We start from the raw sequence: 25,360 nt of genomic DNA, 5'->3' as shown, positions 1-25,360 counted from the left end.
AGGTGTGCTTCTTCCGGCCTCGTATGTACACCCCGCAGGAGACGCTTTTATAGGCCTCTGATGTCTTGCAGTATCTCCGTACCTCAGGTGCAGTAACACTATAGTGTGCCCTTGTATTTAAAAATTTTAATCCTTCCAGTACTTATCAGGTGCTATATACTCCACAGGAAGTTCTTTTCTTTTTGAATTTCCTTTCTGTCTGACCACAGTGCTCTCTGCTGACCCCTCTGTCTATTTTAGGAACTGTCCAGAGCAGGATAGGTTTGTTATGGGGATTTGCTCCTACTCTGGACAGTTCCTAAAATGGACAGAGGTGTCAGCGGAGAGAGCACTGTGGTCAGACAGAAAGGGAATTCAAAAGAAAAGAACTTCCTGTGGAGCATACGGCAGCTGATAAGTACTGGAAGGATTAAGATTCTTAAATAGAAGTAATTTACAAATCTGTTTAACTCTCTGGCACCAGTTGATTAAAAAAATTTTTTTTCAGCGGAGTACCCCTTTAATGAAAGCCCAGAACACTTCTATGGGATTCCACACTCCCATTGACACTTCGGAATTTCCGCTTGCGGAATTCCGCAAGTGGAAATTCCAAGGTGTCAACGGAAGTGCAGAAACCCATAGAAGTATATTGGGCTTCCTTTGAGGCAGAATTCTGCTGGTGGAAATGTTTCCGCGTGAATACACCCTAAGGCTATGTTCACACGCTGGAATATCCACAATTCCACAAAAAATCTGTTCAGCAAAGCTTGCTAAACAGAATTGTGGCGGAATTTTAGCAGATTTTCTGTGTGCTCAAAACACAGAATTCGGCAGAAAGATGAGTTTAATGGGATTCCACCCACTGTCTCTAAATTTTGCAGAAAGCAGAATTTCCGCTGCGGAAATCCCATTGAACATAACGGGGGGTTATTTACTTAGAGTGGAGTGCAGGTTTCCTTGTGTGTTTTGATTCCCGACAGGTATTTACTAAGGTTTCCCTACATTTTGCACTTTTCCCTGTTTTGCTCTTTTTACACTTGCTCTGAACGGTCGGGTTCTTCAGAGCTCAAATCCACCACATTTTATTTGGGAACATTAGTAAATATGTTGGGATTTTTCCAAACTGTCTGGGACACGCCCCTTTTGTCAGGACCACACCTCCTTTCACCTACGGCAACATCCCTTTTTCGGCTTTTCCTTATAAAATGGAAAGTTTTGTGGGGGTTTTTTTGGTCGCAAACTCTGGCGCACAAAATGTGCGATACAATTCGGATGCAAAACACAAGATAAGAGAGTCGGGATCACGTTAGTAAATAAACTTCAACGTACTTTTAAGGAGTCCTCCGGTGGAAAACTTTTTTTTTTTTTTTTTTTTTTTAAATCAACTGGTGCCAGAAAGTTAAACAGATTTGTAAATTACTTCAATTAAAAAAATATTAATCCTTCCAGTACTTATTAGCTGCTGAATACTACAGATGAAATTACTTTCTTTTTGGAACACAGAGCTCTCTGCTGACATCACGAGCACAGTGCTCTCTGCTGACATCTCTGTCCATTTTAAGAACTGTCCAGAGTAAGAGAAAATCCTCATAGCAAACATATGTTGCTCTGGACAGTTCCTTTTAAGTAAGTCATTTACAAATCTGTTTAACTTTCTGGCACCAGTTGATTTAACCCCTTAACGACGCAGGACGTATATTTACGTCCTGCGCCGGCTCCCGCGATATGAAGCGGGATCGCGCCGCGATCCCGCATCATATCGCGTCGGTCCCGGCGCTAATCAACGGCCGGGACCCGCGGCTAATACCACACATCGCCGATGCGGTATTAACCCTTTAGAAGCGGCGGTCAAAGTTTGAATCACCCCCCTTTTCCCATAAAAAAAATAAAACAGTGTAAAAAAAAAAAAAAATAAACATATGTGGTATCGCCGCGTGCGTAAATGTCCGAACTATAAAAATATATAATTAATTAAGCCGTACGGTCAATGGCGTACGCGCAAAAAAATTCACAGTCCAAAAAAGCGTATTTTGGTCACTTTTTATAACATTAAAAAATAAATAAAAAGTGATCAAAAAGTCCGATCAAAACAAAAATCATACCGATAAAAACTTCAGATCACGGCGCAAACAATGAGTCCTCATACCGCCCTGTACGTGGAAAAATAAAAAAGTTATAGGGGTCAGAAGATGACATTTTTAAACGCATAAATTTTCCTGCAATGTAGTTATGATTTTTTCCAGAAGTGCGACAAAATCAAACCTATATAAGTAGGGTATCATTTTAACCGTATGGACCTACAGAATAATGATAAGGTGTAATTTTTACCGAAATATGCACTGCATAGAAACGGAAGCCCCCAAAAGTTACAAAATGGCGTTTTTTTTCCGATTTTGTCGCACAATGATTTTTTTTTCCGTTTCGCCGTGCATTTTTGGGTAAAATGACTAATGTCACTGCAAAGTAGAATTGGCGACGCAAAAAATAAGCCATAATATGGATTTTTAGGTGGAAAATTGAAAGGGTTATGATTTTTAAAAGGTAAGGAGGAAAAAACGAAAGTGCAAAAACGGAAAAATCCTGAGTCCTTAAGGGGTTAAAAAAAAAAAAAAGTTTTCCACCGGAGTACCCCTTTAAATTGTGGCAGAACTCTGTCGAAATTCCACCTTGTGAACATAGCCTACAGGGGTTATCTAGGAATAGAAAAACAGAGCTACCGTAAGTACTTTCAAAAACAGCACCACACCTTTCCTCAGGTACGGTGTGGTATTACAAGTTTGCTCCAGTCACTTCAATGGAACTTAGCCACAATACCACACACAACCTGAGAACAAGTGTGGTGCTATTCAATTTTTACAAAATTTAAGGAGCAGTCTTGCGGTAGAAAGATCCCCCCCCCCCCCCACAATATCCAGAAGCGGGGGCCGCCATTCCCCCTCCATGTAGCTCTATGTGAGAGCCCAAAGATAGCCGATTGGCTCTCCCATAGAGATATATGGAGGGGGAGAGCTGTTCTATGTAATTTTCTATCTCCAGCGGCAGAATTACTAAATTAAACACTGTCTGGGAGTGGGAGAAGAAGAATGGGGTAAAATAAACACCTCTGGAGGAACATATTCATTGTTGAATTTTTCATTATTGTCCCTTAATGGATATAAAGTAAAATTATAGCAGTAATCCAAAACTAGTGAATAAAACTCCAAAGCTCCAGCATACAGAAGCGAAAACTGATTTATCTTATTCATTCACTCTTTTAATACCCAGTCATTGGCATCACATTGACAAAGGGAATAGTCTTACCCACGCTGTACTGATATTGATCAGACAAGTTAATTTGGGTGTATAGATTCACTTTTACAAAGTGAGGGCTCTGGCTTGTTTTTAACCCTTTATAAGGGTGCGTTCAGACGTGCGGATTTTTGCAGCGTATTTCGCCGCGGATCCGCCGCTGAACGACCTCCTATATGCTGCCTTCATATGTGCCTGCTCGGAGCGGCAATACGCCGCTATGAGCAGACACACTGCGATGTGCGAGTCGCCACGCGCAGTCAGTATACTCGCACATCGCGGCAGCTCTTGGCCTAGCTCATTGAGCAGGGGAAGCGGTCGCGATGTGCGCATGTACACGGCGTATGAGCGGCGACTCGCACAACGCAGTGTGTCTGCTCGGAGCAGCGTATTGACGCTCCGAGCAGGCACATTTAAGGGCACCATACAGAGGTCCTTCAGCGGCGGATCTGCAGCGTAAAATAGGCTGTAAATCCGCACGTGTGAACGCACCCTAATACTATACAGATCAGAGACTTGAAAGAAACCAAACGTTATTTACAATTGATCGCTAAGCGATCACTATTACCCTAAATTTCCCATCAAATAATAAAATATAACTTTTATTGAGCCATGATTAAAATCCAATTCACAAGTGCTCAAGTGATAATGATTTCATGCAACTGCATGCTAGTAACCTGTGTAAGAGAACTGTGGCTGCAGTCCACAATTCTCAGTGTGAATTGAAGCTAAAATCAATCACACATTGCCCGCCCGACGTTTCGCCACAAGCTGTGGCTTTCTCAAGGGCTTAGAGGCAAATGGCCATCAAAGAAACCAAACAACACCGATGACTCTCAGTGTAACTTTTCACCTATAGTGTTCCATAAATGAGCACTGTCAGATTCAAAAACTTTTTATATGTTAACCTTTCTATTATACTTTATAAGAAAATGTTATTTACTTTGTTCATTCTTATAAAGAAAGGAAAAACCGGCCACTCACCATATTCATCTTCTTGCTTTATTGCATGATAAAATACTCATATTGACACATAGGGAGAAGGAAGGAGCAGGGGTACAGAAGGCAACAAGCTCCGTTTCGCACTTAACAAAGTGCTTCTTCCGACTAAAACCCCATTTACCATTACCATTAAAAATACATGCTCTATTAAAGGGGTACTCCAGTTGAAAACATTTTCTTTTAAATCAGCTGGTGCCAGAAAGTTAAACAGATTTGTAAATTACTTCTATAAAAAAATCTTATTCCTTCCAGTACTTATCAGCTGCTGTATAATACACAGGAAGTTCTTTTCTTTTTTTAATTTCCTTTCTGCTTGACCCCAATGCTCTCTGCTGACACCTCTGTCCATGTCAGGAACTGTCCAGAGCAGGAGCAAATCCCCATAGCAAACCTCTTTTGCTCTGAACAGTTCCTGACGTGGACAGAGGTGTCAGCAGAGAACACTTGTGGTCAGGCAGAAAGGAAATTCAAAAAGAAAGGAACTTCCTGTGTATTATACTGCAGCTGTTAAGTACTGGAAGGATTGGGATTTTTTAATAGAAGTAATTTGCTAATTTGTTTAACTTTCTGGCACCAGTTGAAATGTTGAAAATGTTTTCTAGTAGAGTACCCCTTTAATGCTGCCGTTATGTGTCACCTTAGTGCTGCCACATGGTTCAATGAATGCCGTCTTCTAAATATAGATAACGATATCCAAGCTCTGTTTTAGCTTCTAAATCACCAATTGTACTATCATCCAAATACACTATATGGACAAAAGAATAGACAACTACACATTAAACACATAGGAACTTTTAGGACATCTCATTTTAAATCCATAGGCATACATTAAAATGGACATGTCCCACCCACCCCCCTTTGCATTTATAACAACTTCCACTTCTCCTGGAAGACTTTGGAAGTGTCTGGAAAGTTTTGCCTATTCACCCAGAAGAGCATATGTGAGGTCAGACACTGATGTTGAGTGAGTGGGTCTATTTCACAATGTCCATTTTAATTCATCGCAAAGGTGTTGCTTGGGGTTGAGGTCCAGGCTCCATGTGGGCCAGTCATGTTTTTCCCCACCAAGCTTCTCCAACCAGGACTTTATGAACCATACCAGACTCTTATTAGAAGTCGCCAAAAAAGAACACATTTACATTGCTCCAGAGTTCAGTGACGGTGGATTTACACCAATCTATCTTGGCATTGTTTAGCACTGGGCTAAGAACTGACTGTGTGCGGGGTGTAGAAATCAGTTTGTGATGCCAGGACACCGTTAATCTACACGGTCTGAAGTTGAGATAGCTTCTCCTGGGCCAGGCGCGGGGTAATGACTACACCGATGCAAGGTTTATGGATAACAATTTTTATTTTGCTGGAAGTAGCAGATCTCAAGTAAAACAGTCTTTTGAGCAGAGGGATGGGCAAAGTGGAACCCGGGGAGCCTGTCACCTTGCTGGGAGTTATAGTCGTTGCTGAACGCAGTTTTAAGATTTTTAGCAGCACAGACTGAATTGAAAGGTTTAACTTGACTGAATGACTGAAGTAGAGATTTTCCCCAAGAGCGTTGCTTACCGTCAAGCGTTGATATTCACCTGTGTGTCGGGGTTTTTCCTGAGATTGGCAAGGCTGTGAAATTGTGTATACAGTCCAGGAAGGAAAAGAAAGTCCAGCTCCTCCAAAAAAGTGACTAACGGTATAAAACAAAAAATGTAATTACATGCTTTAAAAATTCGATGAGAATGGAAGTTAATAGCATAGATGAATCGCATCAGCGTTTCATCTATGCTTTTCACTTTTCCATTCTCATCAAATTTTTAAAGGATGTAATTAAATTTTGTGTTTTATACCGTTAGTCACTTTTTTGGAGGAGCTGGACTTTCTTTACCTTCCTGGACTCTATTCATACTGGCTACACGGCTTGACCTGCATCCGTGCTCCCCAACAAACTATCCTTCCAGTGGCAACTCCATCTACAAGGCAGTGAGCTGGTCTACATATATAAGCTGGTCTACATATATATATATATATATATATATATATATATATATATTTCTATGTGAAATTGTGTAGTCTTCTTCTCACTAGGCTGGAACACACTCTCCTTCTCCTCACTAAACTCTCATTACAACACAACAGGCCCAGACTCAGACCCAGACTAGACTGATTGAACAGCTCTCCCCCTCCCCCCCTTACACCACATAAGCTTTGGGGGTTCCCCCATTGGAGCCTCAGGATCACCTTGTCACTCTGCCCCAATCCCTTAAAGGTAGAGTACATAAATAAATACAAATTATTACACATCAATATATCACAATATAACAGGTCAGACAATGGAGCAAATGGCCCAACATATAGGTAGCAGGAATGCCCAACCAAGGCAACCTTTAGCCCACAGGACATGGTACTGGGACACCACAATTGTGTTTGGTGGTGTAATTCTTGCATGGAGCTGCTACCACGAAACTCCCGGTGGGCACAGGTTTTGTGCTGATTTTAATGCCAGATGAGGTTTGGTCTTTGCAGAGCGTTGGCAACTTTTATCTATTGTGGGACATTTATCAATGTTGGTGTGAGGTGGTATAGATTTTACCCATGTTTGCTGGCATCGGACACCTTTCTGCTTGTCTTCTTCAATGGTGAATGCTTGCGCAAAAGAATGCTGCCTTGTGGAAAATTGATGCACAATTTATGTAAAAGCACACATGATAACTCACTATCCACTGCAAAAAAGTATCCACCAACCACCATAACTAAGAAAACAAACGGAAATGCTCTATCAAAAAAAAGTAACATCCCGTATTTTTCGCTCCATAAGACGCACTTTTTCTCCCCCAAAAGTGGGAAGGAAATGTCTGTGTGTCTTATGGAGCGAATGTGTGTGCCGAAGTGCAGGGCCGAAGTGCAGGGAAGGCTGCAGACGGGAGGCTGCTGAAGAGGTAAGCTTACCTGCTCCTGGGTCTGTACAGCGAAGTGCTCCGCTGCCCCGTTCTCTTATTCACGCCGCTGCCCCGTTCTCTGATTCACGCTGCTACCCCGTTCTGCCATCCCCTTTACTACCGCTGCCCTGTTCTGCCGTCCGCATAATGGAGTCTTATGGAGGAGCATGTGACTTCACCTTCACTTCACCTTCTCCCCTGTGCCCAGCGTAACGCTACGGAGGAAGCAGATTGACGTGTGTCACATGCTCCTCCATAGACTCCATTATGCGGACGGACGAACAGGGCAGCGGTAGTGATAAGTAAGCAACTACAAGGGGGGTCCTGCTGTTTACAAGGGGGGTCCTGCTGTTTACAAGGGGGGTTGTGCTGTTTACAGGGGGGGGGGTCCTGCTGTTTACAAGGCGGGGCCTGCTGGCCACAAAGGGGGTCCTGCTGGCCACAAGGGGGGTCCTGCTGTTTACAAGGGGGGTTCTGCTTGCTACAAGGGGGGTCCTGCTGGCTACAAGGGGGGTCCTGCTGGCTACAAGGGGGGTCCTGCTGGCTACAAGGGGGGTCCTGCTGGCTACAAGGGAGGTCCTGCTGGCTACAAGGGAGGTCCTGCTGGCCACAAGGGGGGTCCTGCTGGCCACAAGGGAGGTCCTGCTGGCCACAAGGGAGGTCCTGCTGGCCACAAGGGAGGTCCTGCTGGCCACAAGGTAGGTCCTGCTGGCCACAAGGGGGGTCCTGTTGGCCACAAGGGGGTCCTGCTGGCCACAAGGGGGGTCCTGCTCGCCACAAGAGGGGTTGAATAACATGGTTGAATAATTATTCTGTTCTAGTTTATTAAATATTTTAGTACCCGTTTGGTTCAGAATATTTTTTTCTTGTTCTCCTCCTCTAAAACCTAGGTACGTCTTATAGTGAGTACAATGATAAATGTCCTCCTACATTCCTCCTAACTCAGTGATCCAGCTCTGTAATTTTACATGGTCGCCACTTCGTGGATGAGTTGCTTTGGTTTCTGGACACTTCCATGTTTTAATAATATCGCTCCCAGCTGATCGTATAAGATTTAGGAGGAAAGAAATGTTGTGACCTGACTTGTGGCAGCGGTGTCTCCTATTACAGGACCACAGTGGAATTCAGTGAGCTCTTTAACATTCTATCGCATTTGTTTTGTAAGGCGACTGCATTGGTGAGGGGGCTGGATTTTATATACCCATGACAATGGGAGTAAATGAAACACCTACTTATTAGTGTAGAGCGCAAATATTCGAAATGCAAATTTTTACCGCGAATATCGGCACTTTGCGATTTTGCGAATATTTAGAATATAGTGATATATATTCGTAATGAAGAATATTCGTTTTTTTTCTTTTGTGAATATGCGAATATATGTGAATATTCGTGAATATGCCAATGTTCGCGAATATGCAAATATTCGCAAATATACGAATATGTGAATATGCAAATATTCGCGAATATCGGCACTTCCAGTCAGAGGACACTGATCCCTCCCTTCTTTTAGGTGAAAGATATAATCGCGCATGTGCACTATGTAAATTTCATTACGAATTTTCACGTGAAAAATAAACGAACGTAGAGAGTATGCAAATTTTGCGAATATAGGAGGAATATTCGTCCATATATTCATGAACTATGGCGAATTCAAATATGGCCTATGCCGCTCATCACTACTACTTAGTCAAGACGGTAGAACAAGAAAGGCAAAGGTAGCGCGTCAGCAACTAATGGTTGCATTAGGGCAGTGGACTCGAACTGTGGCCCTCCAGATGTTGCAAAACTTCAACTCCCAGCATGCCCGGACAGCCATTGGCTGTCCGGGCATGCTGGGAGTTGAAGTTTTACAACATTTGGAGGGCCACAATTTGAGACCACTATAGCAGTGCTAGCTTATATCCTATTTGGGCTTTCTTTTTTACTTTATAGCCCTGAGATTGGTATTTAATATTTAATGGCTTTTAATTTATATTGCCATTTCTTGCAAATTATTCAGGGACTGGAAGGGAGAAAGGGAGGTGGGGGGGGGGGGGTGATACTCGTTGCCCTTGGTAAAATATATATTGTAATTGGGCAAATTCCCATCAGGTACATATTTTAGCAGTAAATATTGCAGCCATCTAAAGCTTAGTTCACACCACCATACACAATTAATGGCATCATTCAGTGATCCAACGCCATACATAGAACCTTGAAGAACTCAACTTTATAATGTCTCTTCTTCACCTGTTGAGAGCAACATGCGTGGCTACTGGTAGATCCCCCCCCAAAATAAGATAATAATAATATGTTACTCAGTACTTAATCCTGATCATGTACATATAATTTGTATGCCTCTATCACCTATGTTTATTATTTTAAAAAAATCCCTCTTTTCATTAGAGTGTTAGAAATCCTCTCAGGGGACGGGGGCGTGTCCTTCCCTTGTGGTGGTAGGGGGTGTGTCCCTCCCTTGTGGTGGTGGGAGGTGATTGGTGTGTCTGCTCATGCCGTCTTGTCCATGAGTCATCTCTTGTCCATGACCCATGGACAAACCTGATGCTCCTTCAGGACTGGTTGGTATCCCAGTAGGTATGGGGACCCCTAGTGGTGGGATTTTCATGAGCTGTTTTCTTTATTGAGTGTTCAAAAAAAAAAATTTAAGCAGCCATATTACAAAAGGTTTTTTAATTTTCATCAGTAACAACATATAAAAAGTTTTTGGGGGATCTGATAGTCCCCATTTAACTAAATGTGGTTTGTACCAACCTAAACAACATCTCAAATCCAAAATCCAACCTTTCAAATACAATTTTTTTACCTATAGGGATGGAAATAGACCTAGTTCTTACATTGCAATTTGCTCATGCTTTGTTTATATACTTGACGTTCTCTTCCCATTTGGGCTCTACATGGTTAGTGTGGGTGATCCTGAGTAAAATGATGTATTCCTTACCCCAATCTATTCAGCCGTTCTAGAGGTATAGTACAATCTTAAAATATGCAAATCAACTCTTAACTGCACTGGAGGAGGAGCTGAAGACTATATGCACCTCTGACGCTGCTCCCTGGGTCCCACTCATTAAAGGTGTACTCCGGCCCTAAGACATCTTATCCCCTATCCATAGGATAAGGGATAAGATGCCTGATCGCGGGGGTCCCGCAATCTTTCATTCCGCATCCACCTTTGTGAGCTCTCTGCAGAGCTGGAGGCTCCGAGTGGGAAGCGTTACGACCACGGAGCTGGAGTATCATGATGTCATGACTCAGCCCTCGTGTGATTTCACTCCCCGCCCCCCTCAATGCAAGTCTATGGGAGGGGTCGTGATGATTGCCACACCCCCTCCCATAGACTTGTATTAAGTGGGCGGGATGTGATGTCATGGTGGACGGAGCCGTGACGTCATGATGCTCTGTCCCCTTCATCTCGCACAGAGGCAGTTTGCTCTGTAGTGATATGTAGGGACCCCCCCCCCCCCCCCCCAGCAGACATCTTATTCCCTATCTTTAGTGGGAGGTACTCTTTAAAGGGGTACTCTGGCACTAAGACATCTTACCCCTTATCCAAAGGATAGGGGATAAGATGCCTGATTGCGGGGGTCCTGCTGCTGGAGACCCCCGTGATCTTGCACGCAGCAACCCGTTAGAATCAATCCCTGGAGCACGTTCGCTCCACGTCTGATTACTGGCGATCACGGGGGCCGGAGCGGGACCCCCGCGATCAGGCATCTTATCCCCTATCCTTTGAATAGGGGATAAGATGTCTTAGTGCCGGAGTACCCCTTTAAGAGTTAATTTCCATATTGCAAGATTGGGCCATATGTGAAGAAAGGCTAAATGTATTGGGGTAAGGAATACATCGTTTTACTCAGAATCACCCACTCTAACCACCTGTATATTCAGGTTAGCGGGGTTTATCTGTCAGTTTCCCTTTAAATGGGCCTTGTAGCAGTTGGTGTTGGTTGTTATCACCAGTGTGTATCTGCCTTTTAACACAACTTTAAAGTTTATATACAATTAATCTTCATAAACCCTTTGTAAATACATTGTATTACTGATGTTACAGTGACTTGCCAGGTACTCCGGAGGAATTAAAACAATTTTAATCAACTGGTGCCAGAAGGTTATACAGATTTGCAATTTTTTTCTATTTAAAAATCTTAATCCTTCCAGTACTTATTAGCTGCTGTATACTACATAGGAAGCTGTGTAGTTCTTTCCAGTCTGATCACAGTGCTCTCTGCTGACACCTTTTGTCCATGTCAGGAACTGTCCAGAGCTGAAGCAAATCCCCATAGCAAACCTCTCCTGCTCTGGACAGTTCCTGACATGGACAGAGGTGTCAGCAGAGTGCACTGTGGTCAGACTGGAAAGAACTACACAACTTCCTCTGGAGCATACAAAAGCTGATAAGTACTGGAAGGATTAGGATTTTAAATTAGAGAACATTTACAAATGTATATGACATTCTGGCACCAGTTGATTTGAAAACAAAGGAGTACCCCTTTTAATAATGCAAACAGACTGTAAGACCTAAGTCATCTGATATTGATGTTGTCTCCTTAGTATAGGCCGGTGGTCTCTAAAGTGTTGCAGATGTTGCAAAACTACAACTCCCAAAATGCCCGGACAGCCAACGGCTGTCCGGGCATTTTGGGGGTTGTAGTTTTGCAACATCTATTGAGTCAACGTTTGGAGACGACTGGGATAGGCTATTGGCTTTATGGTTCTGGAACACTCTTTTAGGGACTACCTTGTATCTTATGCCCCCCATATTAACCCATGTTTTTAATTTTTTTTGTTTTTATTTCAGTGACTACATTATTAAAGAAAAAACTGTGCTGCTGCAGAAGAAAGACAGCGAAGGGTTCGGATTTGTGCTAAGAGGCGCTAAGGGTGAGGATCTCCTATAATTACCGGGGGTCGCTTGTGCCTCCCCGCTCTGCTGGGCTGAGACAGAACGCATCGCTCTCCGCAGACAAGCGCAAAGGCATATTTTCCTTTAACAAGTACAAACGACCAGGATTAGGCCGATTGAATACAAGACGCGAAAGATCTCATCTGTATTATGGCTTAGAGAATGGGAGCCCAAGGTACAGCTGTAATCTGCATGGGTGATGATTGAGAGCACCACTTTGCCCAAATCAATCATGCCAGGCTGCGGCAGTACCCGATGATTGGAGTGATTTTTTATTTATTTTTTTCTCGTCCTGAGCTGATTACGGAAGGCATTCTCCTTCTCAATGGCTCTCTATGGAATTTGAGGACCGAGTATCAAAATGTGGCAGCAACATAGAGCAGTGCTCTTTACTGAGGTGTTGCATCCGGTACCTCGGTAAGGCCAGGTTCACACGACCGGTAAATGGAGCTTCGTCACTCAGTCCTGAAAGACGGGAGTTGAGCAGAGATTAAAAAAAAAAAAAAAAGTGTATGTCCTAACTCCGGTAATATACAGGATCCCTGATGGGTACCAATTAAAGGGGTACTCCCATGGAAAACTTTTTTTTTTAAATCAACTGGTGCCAGAAAGTTAAACAGATTTGTAAATTACTTCTATTAAAAAAATCTTAATCCTTCCAGTACTTTTTAGGGGCTGTATACTACAGAGGAAAGGATTTTCTTTTTGGATTTCTCTTATGTCACGACCACGGTGCTATCTGCTGACCTCTGCTGTCCATTTTAGGAACTGTCCAGAGCAGCATATGTTTGCTACGGGGATTTCCTCATGCTCTGGACAGTTCCTAAAATGGACAGCAGAGGTCAGCAGAGAACACTGTGGTCGTGACATAAGAGAAATCCAAAAAAGAAATGCATTTCCTCTGTAGTATACAGCCCCTAAAAAGTACTGGAAGGATTAAGATTTTTTTAATAGAAGTAATTTACAAATCTGTTTAACTTTCTGGCACCAGTTGATTTAAAAAAAAAAAAAAAGTTTTCCACGGGAGTACCCCTTTAAAGTAACTGAAATCTGTCGGGACCTGGTGGTGTTAGTTGTGCTCAGAGCCGTTCTCGGTCGGTTTGGTGAAAAAAACAAAGAGCCAAATGGAACCAGAAAGGGTCGCAGCACAATGGCTGTGTGAACCCAGCCTATGGTGCAACCTATGGCCTTTCAGCTGGGTTGAAGTCATAATTCCCGACATGTTTTGACAATTTTTTGCCTGTCAGAATATTCAAAGGATTTTAGTTTCACAGCAATTGTGTTTAGCTGCAGATAGCCCGCTACCGGTCTAAATGCTATATACATTATCAGTTTTTAGTAAAAGGGGTTGTCTGCTTTATAAAACAAAAAAGTATATTCAGAGGGAAGAGGGTGTCCTGTGTCTGACACCACCATCTACTTGCTAGAAAGAAGGGGATAGGAAGTGGATAGGTTTATCAAAACCCGTGCAGAGGAGACGTTGACCAGTTGCCCATAGCAACCAATCAGATTGCTTCCTGAATTTTCCAGAGGCCTTTTTAAGAATGATAGAAGCGATCTGATTGGTTTCTATGGGCAACTGGTCAACTTTTTCCCTGTTCCACTTTGAAAAACGTCTAATTGTGATGTTCCTTTACAGCACAAACCCCAATTGAAGAGTTTACTCCAACTCCGGCTTTTCCTGCTCTTCAGTACTTGGAAAGTGTGGATGAAGGAGGAGTGGCGTGGAGAGCCGGTCTCAGGATGGGGGACTTTTTAATTGAGGTAAAATGATTTCACCCATATTAGATATTGTTATATGTATGTACTCTGCTGTCAATCAACACACATGGTACCTGTGTAAGTGTGGATTGGATAATCACAAATTGTGGCATACAAAAAAGAGTGGGGGGGGGGGCCACATAGCAAAAAAATAAAAAAAAGTGGGCACCCCGTTAGGGTACTAGAATTCGCCACCTTGCCCGGTGTTTGTTCCTCTTTTACTCCCATTTCATAATCTTTAGGCCAAAATTGCAGTTCTTAAGTAGGAAAGAGAATGGCAGCAACCCAACATAGGTCCCTTCTCTCTGATGGAGTGTTTTTTTGTGGGCATGCAAGCGATATATTTATAATTACCGTGTTTGGAATGAACAGACTACATGGGCATATTATATGTATGGTGCTACATAGGCACAGTGCCCTAATCTACCAGCCAAAGTTATGTCATAACAATCAAGCCCCCTCCCATAGACTTGTATTGAGGGGGCTGGGCGTGACATCACACGGGGGCGGAGTCATGACATCACGATCTTCCGTCCCCGTGGTCGGAAGGAATTAGCCTGAGAGCCTCCAGCGTTTCCGGAAGCCGTTACAGGTGGGTGCAGCTTGCTATATTGCCAGGGTCCCCCAGTGACGGGACCCCGGCGATCTGACATCTTATCCCCTATCCTTTGGATATGGGATAAGATGTCTAAGGGCGGAGTACCCCTCTAAGGCCACGTTCACATGGTAGTGTTTAGGTTCATATTTTGCTTTAGTATATGTATGCGACAGTACAGTGTTTTACTGGGAACATTTCCATTAGACCATTGAAAATACATTTCCTTCCTTCATAGCATCATGGCCAGATTGCGGAAGCTTTCTCCTCATACTGTCAGATGGAGAGAAAATCACTGTCAGATCTAGGCAGATAATTAAGATTCTTTATTTTATGTATCATAGCGGGAGATTTATCAATATGTGTCTGTGTGAAGCCACTTTACGGCCTTTTGTTGCTGTGTTTTAGGCTTACGTACGTCAAATTTGGCGCAAAATGGCGCACAGACTTTGATAGATTTTTCACAAAATGAAACGTCACCTCAGAACTTGCTATAGGATGTCACTTTTCTAAGGCAAGGCAGAAGTTGTATGAATTTACTTTTTTTAATGGTTGTGCTTTTTTTTTTTTTTTTTTTTTTGCGCCTTTAAAAAAAAAAAAAAAAAAAAAAAGACACAATTAAAAGATCTTGTCCACTGTATAGTCAAGTATGAAGTATTGTATTTCACAGTCACTTTTTCCAAAGTTGTCTATTTTGAAATTACCCAAAATTTTTGCACAAAAAAACTAATTGCGCCGGAATTTTGCGCCAAATTACAGCCAGAAAAATGTCAGGAAGGAAAATGATAAACCTCCCCCATAGTTCATTAGTTTGGCATCAAAAGGGTCTAATAGGACAGGACTGGGACAGATGGAAAGAGTGCAGAACCAAATGAGGCAGCTACTCCCCATAAATACAATGCAAAAACGCTGCAGTACAAATGCACAAAAATGACAGGCTTTTATAAAGAATAGTTTCTGTGTCCCTATGGCAACACATGAATACATCTTTTGCTGCTATGATAACACTAAACTAAACTAACAGAAAGGAAGTGATGTTCTGTGCTTGCAGGGGCATAGGCTTGTGTTACATGTAGCCTCTAACATTACATATTGTAATATATTTTGTAGGAGATTAGCTCCATAGAGCAAGTCAAATAGTGGCAAAATAGCAGCCAAAGACAGGGATAGTTAAGTAACATTTAAACAGGGCTTCTCCTGTATTTATTCTTACATAACAAACTAAATACAGCCTAAAAAAGCAAATCCTGCATGCCCTGTGTTTCTACAGATCTTATCCCTGTCTTTATATGTGGCTTATTACTAGTCACCCAACATAACAGTCAACAAATGTTTTACCCACACAGGTTACTGTTTCCCTTTGAGGCTACAAATATCTAGATTCAAATTGTCATCAGTGGTGCAGGTTCCTCACAACCTCAGCTTGCAGATTGACTCTCACCTAGTTTAAAGCCCTGTGTTGACCTTTGCTAGCAGGAAAACCTGAAAGGCCCCACTACCGAACCTGCCTTTCATCCTATAACAATCCAGGCCTGATATCAGGAACTTGAAATGAGAAAATTAGGGGGTGTCGTTAAAACACAATATTTATTAGTCCATTAAAAACCACCAGATTTGTAAAGTGTGATAGCCTAAAGGTGCATAAGAGACGAAAAAAATACCGTAATCGACCTCAATACTCTAGGACGCAAAATTATTTTTTAGAAGTATAGAGCCGTTATTATTATACCAGTAATATACACTCCTGATAGATAAATGGTATACGTATATCATGGTAAGCAAAGCTACATATAGATCATCATCTGCACGCGTTCCCAACGCGTTTCTGCCCGCATGCTACATAATACGCATGGGGATGTCCTCAGGGGAATCTAGTGCCTAAAAACAATAGTTCTTAAAACCAGAATGCATCTGTCTTAATTATGCACGCACTCCTAAATACATGCAGGCTCAGTGGCACCATGTAACTGCAAAGTCATCCACGCAGGAGCACCCCGATGTCAGGATACAGAACCCCTGCAAAGAAGGCAGATAATAAAAAGTAGTAAATAACCTTACCCCATCTAGTAGCGGCTCACTCAGTATTTTGTAGGTGGCATATTCACATAGATTGCATGGAGAGTCCCTATGAGAGAGTGGCACGGTCATTCAAAGGGGTACTCCCATGGAAAACTTTTTTTTTTTTTTTTTTTTTTAATCAACTGGTACCAGAAAGTTAGACAGATTTGTTAGACAGATCTTAATCATTCCAGTACTTTTTAGGGGCTATATACTACAGAGGAAATGCATTTCTTTTTTGGATTTCTCTTCTGTCACGACCACAGTGCTCTCTGCTGACCTCTGCTGTCCATTTAAGAACTGTCCAGAGCATGAGTAAATCCCCATAGCAAACATATGCTGCTCTGGACAGTTCCTTAAATGGACAGCAGAGGTCAGCAGAGAGCACTGTGGTCGTGACAGTAGAGAAATCCAAAAATAAAAGAATTTCCTCTGTAGTATACAGCCCCTAAAAATTACTGGAAGGATTAAGATTTTTTAATAGAAGTCATTTTCAAATCTGTTTAACTTTCTGGCACCAGTTGATTTAAAAGTACCCCTTTAACTGAACACTGTCTCTTAAACTATAACAGAAAAGTCTTCTCTGGTCCATGCTTACAACTTACAGCACCGAGCAGTAAGAACAAAGTGATCCTGCAGTGGCAGGATGCTGGAGAGGATCTCCCGGCGTTCAGGTCTGGCTCGTGGTGAAGCCGACGCTTAAGACACGGCTTCACTTCTGCATGTGACGGCTTCCGGTCCGCTCGGCTCAGAGGAAGGGGTGGGACTGCTGTCAGAGAGCATCATACAGACGTTCAGATGAAGTATTTTCAGCCGTCCGGAGGTGGTGTGTTATTAACTTACATATAACCACATTGGCTGATATCAGGACTTATCAAGTCCAAAGCAAGCTTAAAGCGTACCTCTCATCAAAAAAACTTTTGATATATTATAGATTAATGTATGCAGAATAACTTTACAATTGCATGTTATTAAAAAATATGCTTCTTTCTATTTAATTTTCCACTTTGAAGAAATGACCACCAGGGGTCTCCCTACCAGTCCTGGCAGCAAGCATTTCAGACTCATGCTGGAGTCCTAAACACTACGAGCTGCCAGTCTGCTTTGTTCACAAAGGAGAACACTCAGAGCTGCCAGCCTGCTTTGTTCACAGCCTGTTTGGCTGTGAACAAAGCAGGCTTGCAGCTCTGAGTGTTTAGGACTCCAGCATGAGTCAGAAATGCTTGCTGACAGGACTGATCGGGAAAAATACAATAGAAAGAAGCAAATTTTTCATTAACATGCTATTGGAAAGTTATTCAACATTCATTAATCTAAAATATATCAAAAGTTTATTTGATGAGAGGTACCCTTTAATCTTTGATTTTTCCTTTTTCTGTATTTTGGTGGATTAGATGTGAATCCTGAAACCTGGTACCCACATACGACAGGTGCTATGGGGAAACATAGCAGTCACATTTGACCTTGTAAGAGACAGATCAAAGAAACATTTTTTAAAATACCGTACATAAATAATAATATTAATAATAAAAAAACGAAGAAAAAAAACTAAATTAACTAATTGAAGACAGTCAGTTTTCCCTGTTGGTTTCCATGGTTTTTGTTCAGTTATTTAAATATAAATTTCTCTTTTTTTCTGTGATACATAGGGCTTTATTTTATATAATTTCCTTTTATTTTACATTTTATGCCAATATCAACTAAGGGTCTTTTTTTCACTTTTTTTTGTTTACATTTATTTTAACACAAAGTGCCACCAAAATTTTTTGAAATTGTAGTCCCTTTCCGTACATTTGTTTCATATAGGAGATATACACTCCTTAACATTGGAACACCAAGACAGAAAAGTTGTGGAGTTATGGAAATGAGAGGATCAATCGACATGTTAATGACATACAAATGCTAAAAATTGGAAACCAAATATTCAAAACATGTATTCAGTATGGAGTATGAGTGCCGCTCATAGAAATACAGCACTTACATGGCTTAGCATGCCATCAATGAGGTTATTACTAGTTGTCTGAGGAATGTTCTGCCACGCTGAATGCACTCTGTCACACAAGTCTTTAAGATCCTCTGCTGGTAGCTCCCTTTGCAGTTGCAGAGAAATGATATCCTAGACAAGCTTAATGGGAGACAAGTCCGGAGAAGCCTCAGGCCATTGTAGCACGTGGCTGTACCGTTGGTTTTACACCAAATCAATGTAATGCACGTGGCTGTAATGCGCGTGGCTGTACCGTTGTTTTTACACCAAATCAATGTAATGCACGTGGCTGTAATGCACGTGGCTGTACCGTTGTTTTTACACCAAATCAATGTAATGCACGTGGCTGTAATGCGCGTGGCTGTACCGTTGTTTTTACACCAAATCAATGTAATGCACGTGGCTGTAATGCACGTGGCTGTACGTTGGTTTTACACCAAATCAATGTAATGCCGAGCTGTTAAAGGGGAGCTCCGCTGACCCAGCATTCAGAACATTTTGTTCCGAATGCTGGGTGCGGGCTGCGGGGTTTATGACGTCACGCCACGACCCCTCAATGCAAGTCTATGGTAGGGGGCGTGGCAGCTGCCACGCCCCCTACCATAGACTTGCATTGAGGGGTTGTGGCGTGACGTCACAAACCCCGCAGCCCGCACCCAGCATTCGGAACAAAATGTTCCGAACGCTGTTGTCAGTGAAGTACTCCTTTAGTGTACCTGGAATGAAGACTAGAGGGGTCCAACTACTGTACATTATGCCACCCCACACCATAATCCTGGGAGTAGGACTGGTATGACTTTTACTCTTGAAGGCCTCTTTGTAGCATTGTCTGCATGGTTTTTAGACCATCAATGTGAGACAAAAGCAGGACTCATCTCTCAAGAGGAAAGACCTTCACTACAGCCTTTCATTGCAGTCCTTCTCTGCACCATGAAAGTAGTGAGGTGAGGTCAATGGAACACAATGTTGTGCAAGCACCTTCTGATGACACTTTTCGGCTTGGTATGTGACATTAAAGGGTTACTCCGCTACCCAGCATCCGGAAGATTGAGTTCCGAACGCTGTGTGTGGGCTTTCGTGTTCACGCCTGCCCCCTCGTGACATCACACCCCATCATGTGACGTCACTCAATGCAAGTCTATGGGAGGGGGTTTGACGGCCGTCGCGCCCCCTTCCCATAGACATTCATTGAGGGGGCAGGCCGTGACATCACGAGGGGCCAAGTGTGAACACGGAAGCCCGCACACAGCATTCGGAACTCAATGTTCTGAGCAGAGTAACCCTTTAAATTTCACTCACAGTTCAGAATGGATTACTCCCAACCGTTTTTCTAATCTGACAATCCATTTGTGCGAACAGAATATTTAATAGGCACTGACTTGATCCGATTTATTAGGTTTCATGTAGCTGAAAATTTTTTATACCATTGTAGCTCCTTCCATATGCCATTGGAGCTAGGTGCTTGATCATTTGCAGACCTTAGCGACCTCTACTACTTGCTCAGTTTGCATAACCAAACGGGTTGGCCTTCTTGGTGTTGCAGTTTTAATGTTGAGAATTATATATAGTTGGTGTGGCTTTTTTTTGTTGTTCTTACTTTATCTTTAGGTCCGGAAAATCTCTGTGCAGATATTCTGCACACTGCGGGCACCGGCGCTAGGACCGCACAGGTATGTGCCGTCTCATAGATGGCTATGCATTCCGTGTGGAGTCCACAAAAAGGATTAACAGGTTCATTCTTTCTACCGGCAAGGAATTTGAAATTTCCTTGCCGGAAACATCTGACACGGAAATTCTGCTGTGTGCAGAGCGCAGCAGAATCCCATTAAATTCAACGGGACTCTGCTGCAGCGTAATTTCCAAGCGAAAATTCAGAGGTGTGAACATAGCCTTACTCTCACCACCAAGCTGATCTGGCTCTGCTAAGACAATAGCAGAAAGAGTCAAAGCATCTATGTTTTTGTGCTTCTGTGGTCACTTCTTGGACTGTATACAGGAGGGCAGGGATCGTAATAATCCATCTCTACCTTTTCTCTGCAGAATCCATGTGTCTGACAGCCGGCTCTCCTATGCTGCAGCAGCTGCAGACTCAGCAAGGACATTCAGAAAAGTCCTTGAAGAGTCATATGTGGCCAGCCGGACGATTTAAAACATTCAATTGTCTTCAAGTGGCAAAATATTTACAATTTAAATACCCCTGCCCTCAAAAAAGAGACTACCCCCATTATTATTATGAAGCTGGCCCTAAAGTAATTACCCTAAAATAGAGATGTAATAGATCAAAAATAATGGCAGATAATGATAAACCTATAGAAAAGTCTATTTTATGGTGACACCACACATAAATCTGCAGCATTTCTTTACCAATACTACAGGTGGCCCTGCACTAAAAATCAAAAAAATCTGAGAAAAAAACAGAGAGGTTTTTCACACAACTTTTTATATTTTTTTTATGTTTCATTTTATTAGTTGTTCTTTTTTTTTCCAAACCAAAAAGTGGATGAAAAAAAAAAAAAAAAAGAATGAGAAATATATTGGAAGAACGTACGAATGAGAAATATATTGGAAGAATGTATATACTTCGACTTTCTGCTGAATCCACTTCCGGCTTTGGCTCAAAAAACTGCAGTGGCGTTATTCTGGAAAAAAATAAAATCTTCACTTAGGATGTTGCCACCACAGTTTTTAAGCCAAAGCCAGAAGTGGATCCAGCAGAACTTTTGTTTGCCGTTTTTTTCAACCCTTAGTGGCTTTTTTATTTTCTTGGTCATTGGCAGTTTTTCCAAGATCGCAGCATGCTCTGGCTATGGTGTTTCCCAACCTCTGATTTAGTGGCATTTATTTTCCCGTAGACCTCTATGCATGGAAAAAAAGAAGATACAAAAAATGCCATGTGTACGCATATATGGCATTTTTCCTGGCTTTTTTCCCCCTCAAATGCCACATAAAGATGTCCGTATTTATAAATATGATTTGGGGAAAAAATGCCACAATACCTACTTCATCCAGGCAAAAAACAAAATTTGTATCCATCGGAAGTCTTTTACTTCTTTTACTCTCCTTCCTGCTGGATCGACTTTGGTTTCGGTAAAAAAAAAAACTGCTTCAAAAAACTGCTTCAAAAACTGCAGTGGCAGTCTATTTTACCCACAGGTCTTCTTTATATGTAAACAAGAATGCTTCCAATCACTGACAGCCATAGGAAATCTTGAGGATCTGCATTACAAAGTCATTTTGGAATTTAAAAATTTTAATAATAATAAAATTAATAATAATAATTATTATAATAATAATTTGTGTTTACTGTGGGTTTAATATGTAAACTGTGGTATTCTCACTTCCTAGGTAAACGGGCAAAATGTGGTAAAAGTGGGCCATCGGCAGGTAGTTAACATGATTCGGCAGGGAGGAAACAACTTAATGGTAAAAGTTGTCATGGTGACACGGAACCCAGAAATGGAGGATGCCATGCGAAAAAAAGGTATAAATAAGGACACATGTAGTTCATGTTGGGCACCTACGAATTGTTTTTACTGTATATCCATAGTAATGGGCCAACAGATTGCCTTGAAATATGTAATAGCCAGAATCAAAAAAGGCGTGATTAGCTTGATATGGCAGAATAAAGGAGTTAATCTGTAATAACAAACTCTAATTTTTAACAAAAGTAAACAGTTGAAGATGTAGCTGTAGGTAGACTATTGTAGGGCCACCATTGTGGAATCATGTAACAAACAGTATTCCAGGAGCAGCCTAACCAAATATTTGCCCCAGATGAAAGAATGGCCCAAAAATTAAGGATACCCATTGTTACTGCACCCACATTTCAAAATGTAACCCAACTAACCTGACCTAAATATTAAAAAGGAACCAGTCTGTTATTTCATGCTGCCCGAACCATGAGCAACATGTAAAAGAGACAGACTCTTAACATGCCCCTAACATTGTGTTTGTTAACACAATTAACTATGATTTCCTCTGAAATGGGGCATGGTTTTAGAGAAATCATAGATTTAAAGGGGTAGTATGGAAACCTGAACTTATCAGACACTTATACCCTATTCTCAGAATAGGGTATGTGTCTGATCCCAGGAGGTCCAACCACTTTACGGGGCTCCGTCTACTTACCCATCCTCGGCACATTCCACCCCCCCCCCCATCTTCCTGGACAAGCGGAAGTGATGGCCCGTTTAGCCAATCACTAGATAAGTGTTAGTTCGCCAACTACCCCTTTAAAGCTTTAGTCATCGGGGTTGTCCTGGCAGCTGATCCTCATTAAAGTGTAGGGTAAGATCTGTTGATCAAGGCCTGCATGGTGGGGAGCAGCTGCTTGAGACCATCCCAATGACTAGTCACTCAGAGGGCTTAAAAGAGAAACTATCACCAAGAATATGCTTGTGAAGCTGCACATATCGTGCACTAGGGCTTCACAAGCATATTTTAGGCTTATATTTATAGTTATTTTATACTTACAAATTTCAGCTTTATAAGCCCTTGGGGTAGTTAAGCCGACAGTCAAAGAGGGTGAGCCCTGGGTCCACTCTGCTCCGAGCTGCACCACCTCTTTCTGCCACGTCGCGTAGTTTATTGACAGACAGGGTGCGCATTCAACAGAGCTACACAGGGCCGTTGGAGGCAGGCGAGCCCTGCCTGTCAATCAACTATGCAACATAGGCAGAAAGAGGCGGCGCTATTTTTCAGAGTAAATCCTTTTCATGCTGCTCAGGGTTCAGGTAACATGTGACAACTGAAAGATTCCCTTTAAAAAATGAATTAGGCAGATATTCCATTTTTGGGCTGAAGTAGTTTAAAAGTATACTTGTATATTAACAGACGTCCTTCTTCTTCTAAATGATTCCAGTGCCCCAGCAAACCAAGCGTGTAACTCCACCCGCAATATCTCTGCGTTCCAAATCCATGACTTCAGAACTGGAGGAAATGGGTAAGTGCTGCAGTTTCCATGTATGGCTTCTCCTTTGACATTTTATACAGTCGTCTTGCATGAAGAGAGTCATTCTTGTGGTCACCATACATGCATGCATACTTGCATGGCCTGAGCTTTAAGTAAAACAAATAATTCTATAATAATGAGGCACTGGAATAGCTTTGTGTTTTGATATGGTCGAAGAAGAAGAACAGGATTTGGCCTGTTGTGATAACCTTTGATTATTCTAAAGGCCAAATCTAATGTCTATGGGGGAATATCTTGATAATCCAATGTCCATGGGGTTTGATAAGGTCTCACTTGATGAAAATTTTTCGGAAAACAAGATTTTTCCTGCCTGATCCCACTGTGTCTCCTTTCCTCTCTGAAAACTGTTCATATTAGTTGAGCCCTGTGGCTCATAGTTATCAACCAAACCATTTGGTAAGCATTACTATGTTTGACTTCCTTTCCTGAATAAGGGCCTTTGACTTTGAGTCCAGACTTACAGGTTAGAGTATTACAGCCAAGTTCCTATATTTTTATTTTTTATTTTTTTTATATCCTTTGCTTACCCAACAGTTCCTAAAGAGTAGACAATATTTCCCAGGCTTTATGTCTACTTATGTTAGCCCTTGGCCTATCAGTAAGAGATTAGTGGCTTACAGTTCTTGGAGCCCAGCTTCTAGGTCTTTGGTAAACCACATAGCCTATGGTACATTGCCCGTGACAACCAAGGTTGGCAATCCCACTGTGGGATAGCATCAAAGCTTTCATGATAACTAGATGGGGAAAATCACCATTATTAACTATGAACTAATTCTACAAACTAGGTCTTACATTTGAGATCTAGTTATTCTGAACATTGTTATAGGGCGTTCTGAGGTAGATGTTACCCACTGTGCCAACATAAGAAGACACCATTTTTATAAATGGCTCATGGCAGGTGGGAGCCCAGAAGCTTCAAGTTAAGCCTTTGAGTATATTAGAATTCTTCTTGGCCCTGTTCTTTTATCTTCCTTATTTCGACTAGCACATCTTATTATGAAATCCTTTAACTCTGGCATCACATAAAAGAAGCCCCGCAGATGGTTTTAAAGGAGTAAAAACAAAGCGCAGCATCTGCAGTGTCTCTGTGTTGTGCGTATGACGTGTAGGCTTTCCATGTGTCATGCCTGCTCTCCAGGACATAGCGGAGTACTCTGTAGAATACTATGTTCCAGTGCCGCCTCCAGGGTAAATCTGGCATGAACTGTTACAGTCTTCCCATTGTTCTCATTAGCCAGAATAAAAGAATGTTCTGGTCGGGGGCTATTCAACTATGCTTGATCTGTTTTTTACACTTAAGATGTTTTATGTGTTTATTGTAAAGAGAAACTATCATAAAGATTTTGATTTGTTCTATGACTACTAGTATATAGCCTTATTGGAAGTAGTTGATCGTGAGGTCAGCAATTTGAATTAACTGTGTAAATTTCTGAACTTTTTGTGAAAATCCTAAAGTAATATTGTATACCTTTTATAGTTCCAATTTAAAGTTACACAAATTAACAAAATTTGACTTTAATAGATCTTCAATTGTATAAAAAAATATGGCATCAAACTCCAATCTATTGGAAAACTGCACTAAAGTAAACTTTTCACCTACCGCAAGATAGGGGATAAGTAGCTGATCGCGGGGGGTCCGACTTCGAAGACCCCCCCCCAACCTCCAGGGCGGGACCCTGGCTCTCTCCATGGGGAGCGTGTGTCGATTACTGGTAGATGGCACGTCCTCCATTCATTTCTGTGAGAGCGCCAATGATGCCCGAGTGCTGTACTCGGGTCTTTTTGGCGTTCCTATAGAAATGGAGCGCGTGATGCCTTCAGCAAAAGGCTCCTTACTGAGCGCCAGGTCATGTCCCTAGTTGGACACCCACCTAGTTGGACACCCACAATCAGCTACTTA

General features: G+C 42.0%; 1 protein-coding gene across 7 annotated transcripts in view; it reads left to right on the top strand.

Moving 5' to 3' along the window:
- SHANK1 (SH3 and multiple ankyrin repeat domains 1) overlaps positions 1 to 25,360 on the top strand; it is a 518,963-nt gene that overhangs the window by 454,594 nt on the left and 39,009 nt on the right. For all 7 annotated transcript variants that reach the window (XM_056543605.1, XM_056543607.1, XM_056543608.1 and 4 more), the window contains 4 exons: positions 11,986 to 12,068; positions 13,730 to 13,854; positions 21,834 to 21,969; positions 23,350 to 23,430. In XM_056543605.1, coding sequence (XP_056399580.1) covers positions 11,986 to 12,068; positions 13,730 to 13,854; positions 21,834 to 21,969; positions 23,350 to 23,430 — 425 coding nt within the window. The remainder of the gene's footprint in view (positions 1 to 11,985; positions 12,069 to 13,729; positions 13,855 to 21,833; positions 21,970 to 23,349; positions 23,431 to 25,360) is intronic.

Source organism: Hyla sarda, chromosome 10 (assembly GCF_029499605.1).
Source record: "Hyla sarda isolate aHylSar1 chromosome 10, aHylSar1.hap1, whole genome shotgun sequence".
Taxonomy (NCBI): Eukaryota; Metazoa; Chordata; class Amphibia; order Anura; family Hylidae; genus Hyla; species Hyla sarda.
The sequence above is the reverse complement of the archived record's forward strand: the minus strand, read 5'-3'. Positions and strand labels throughout refer to the sequence as shown.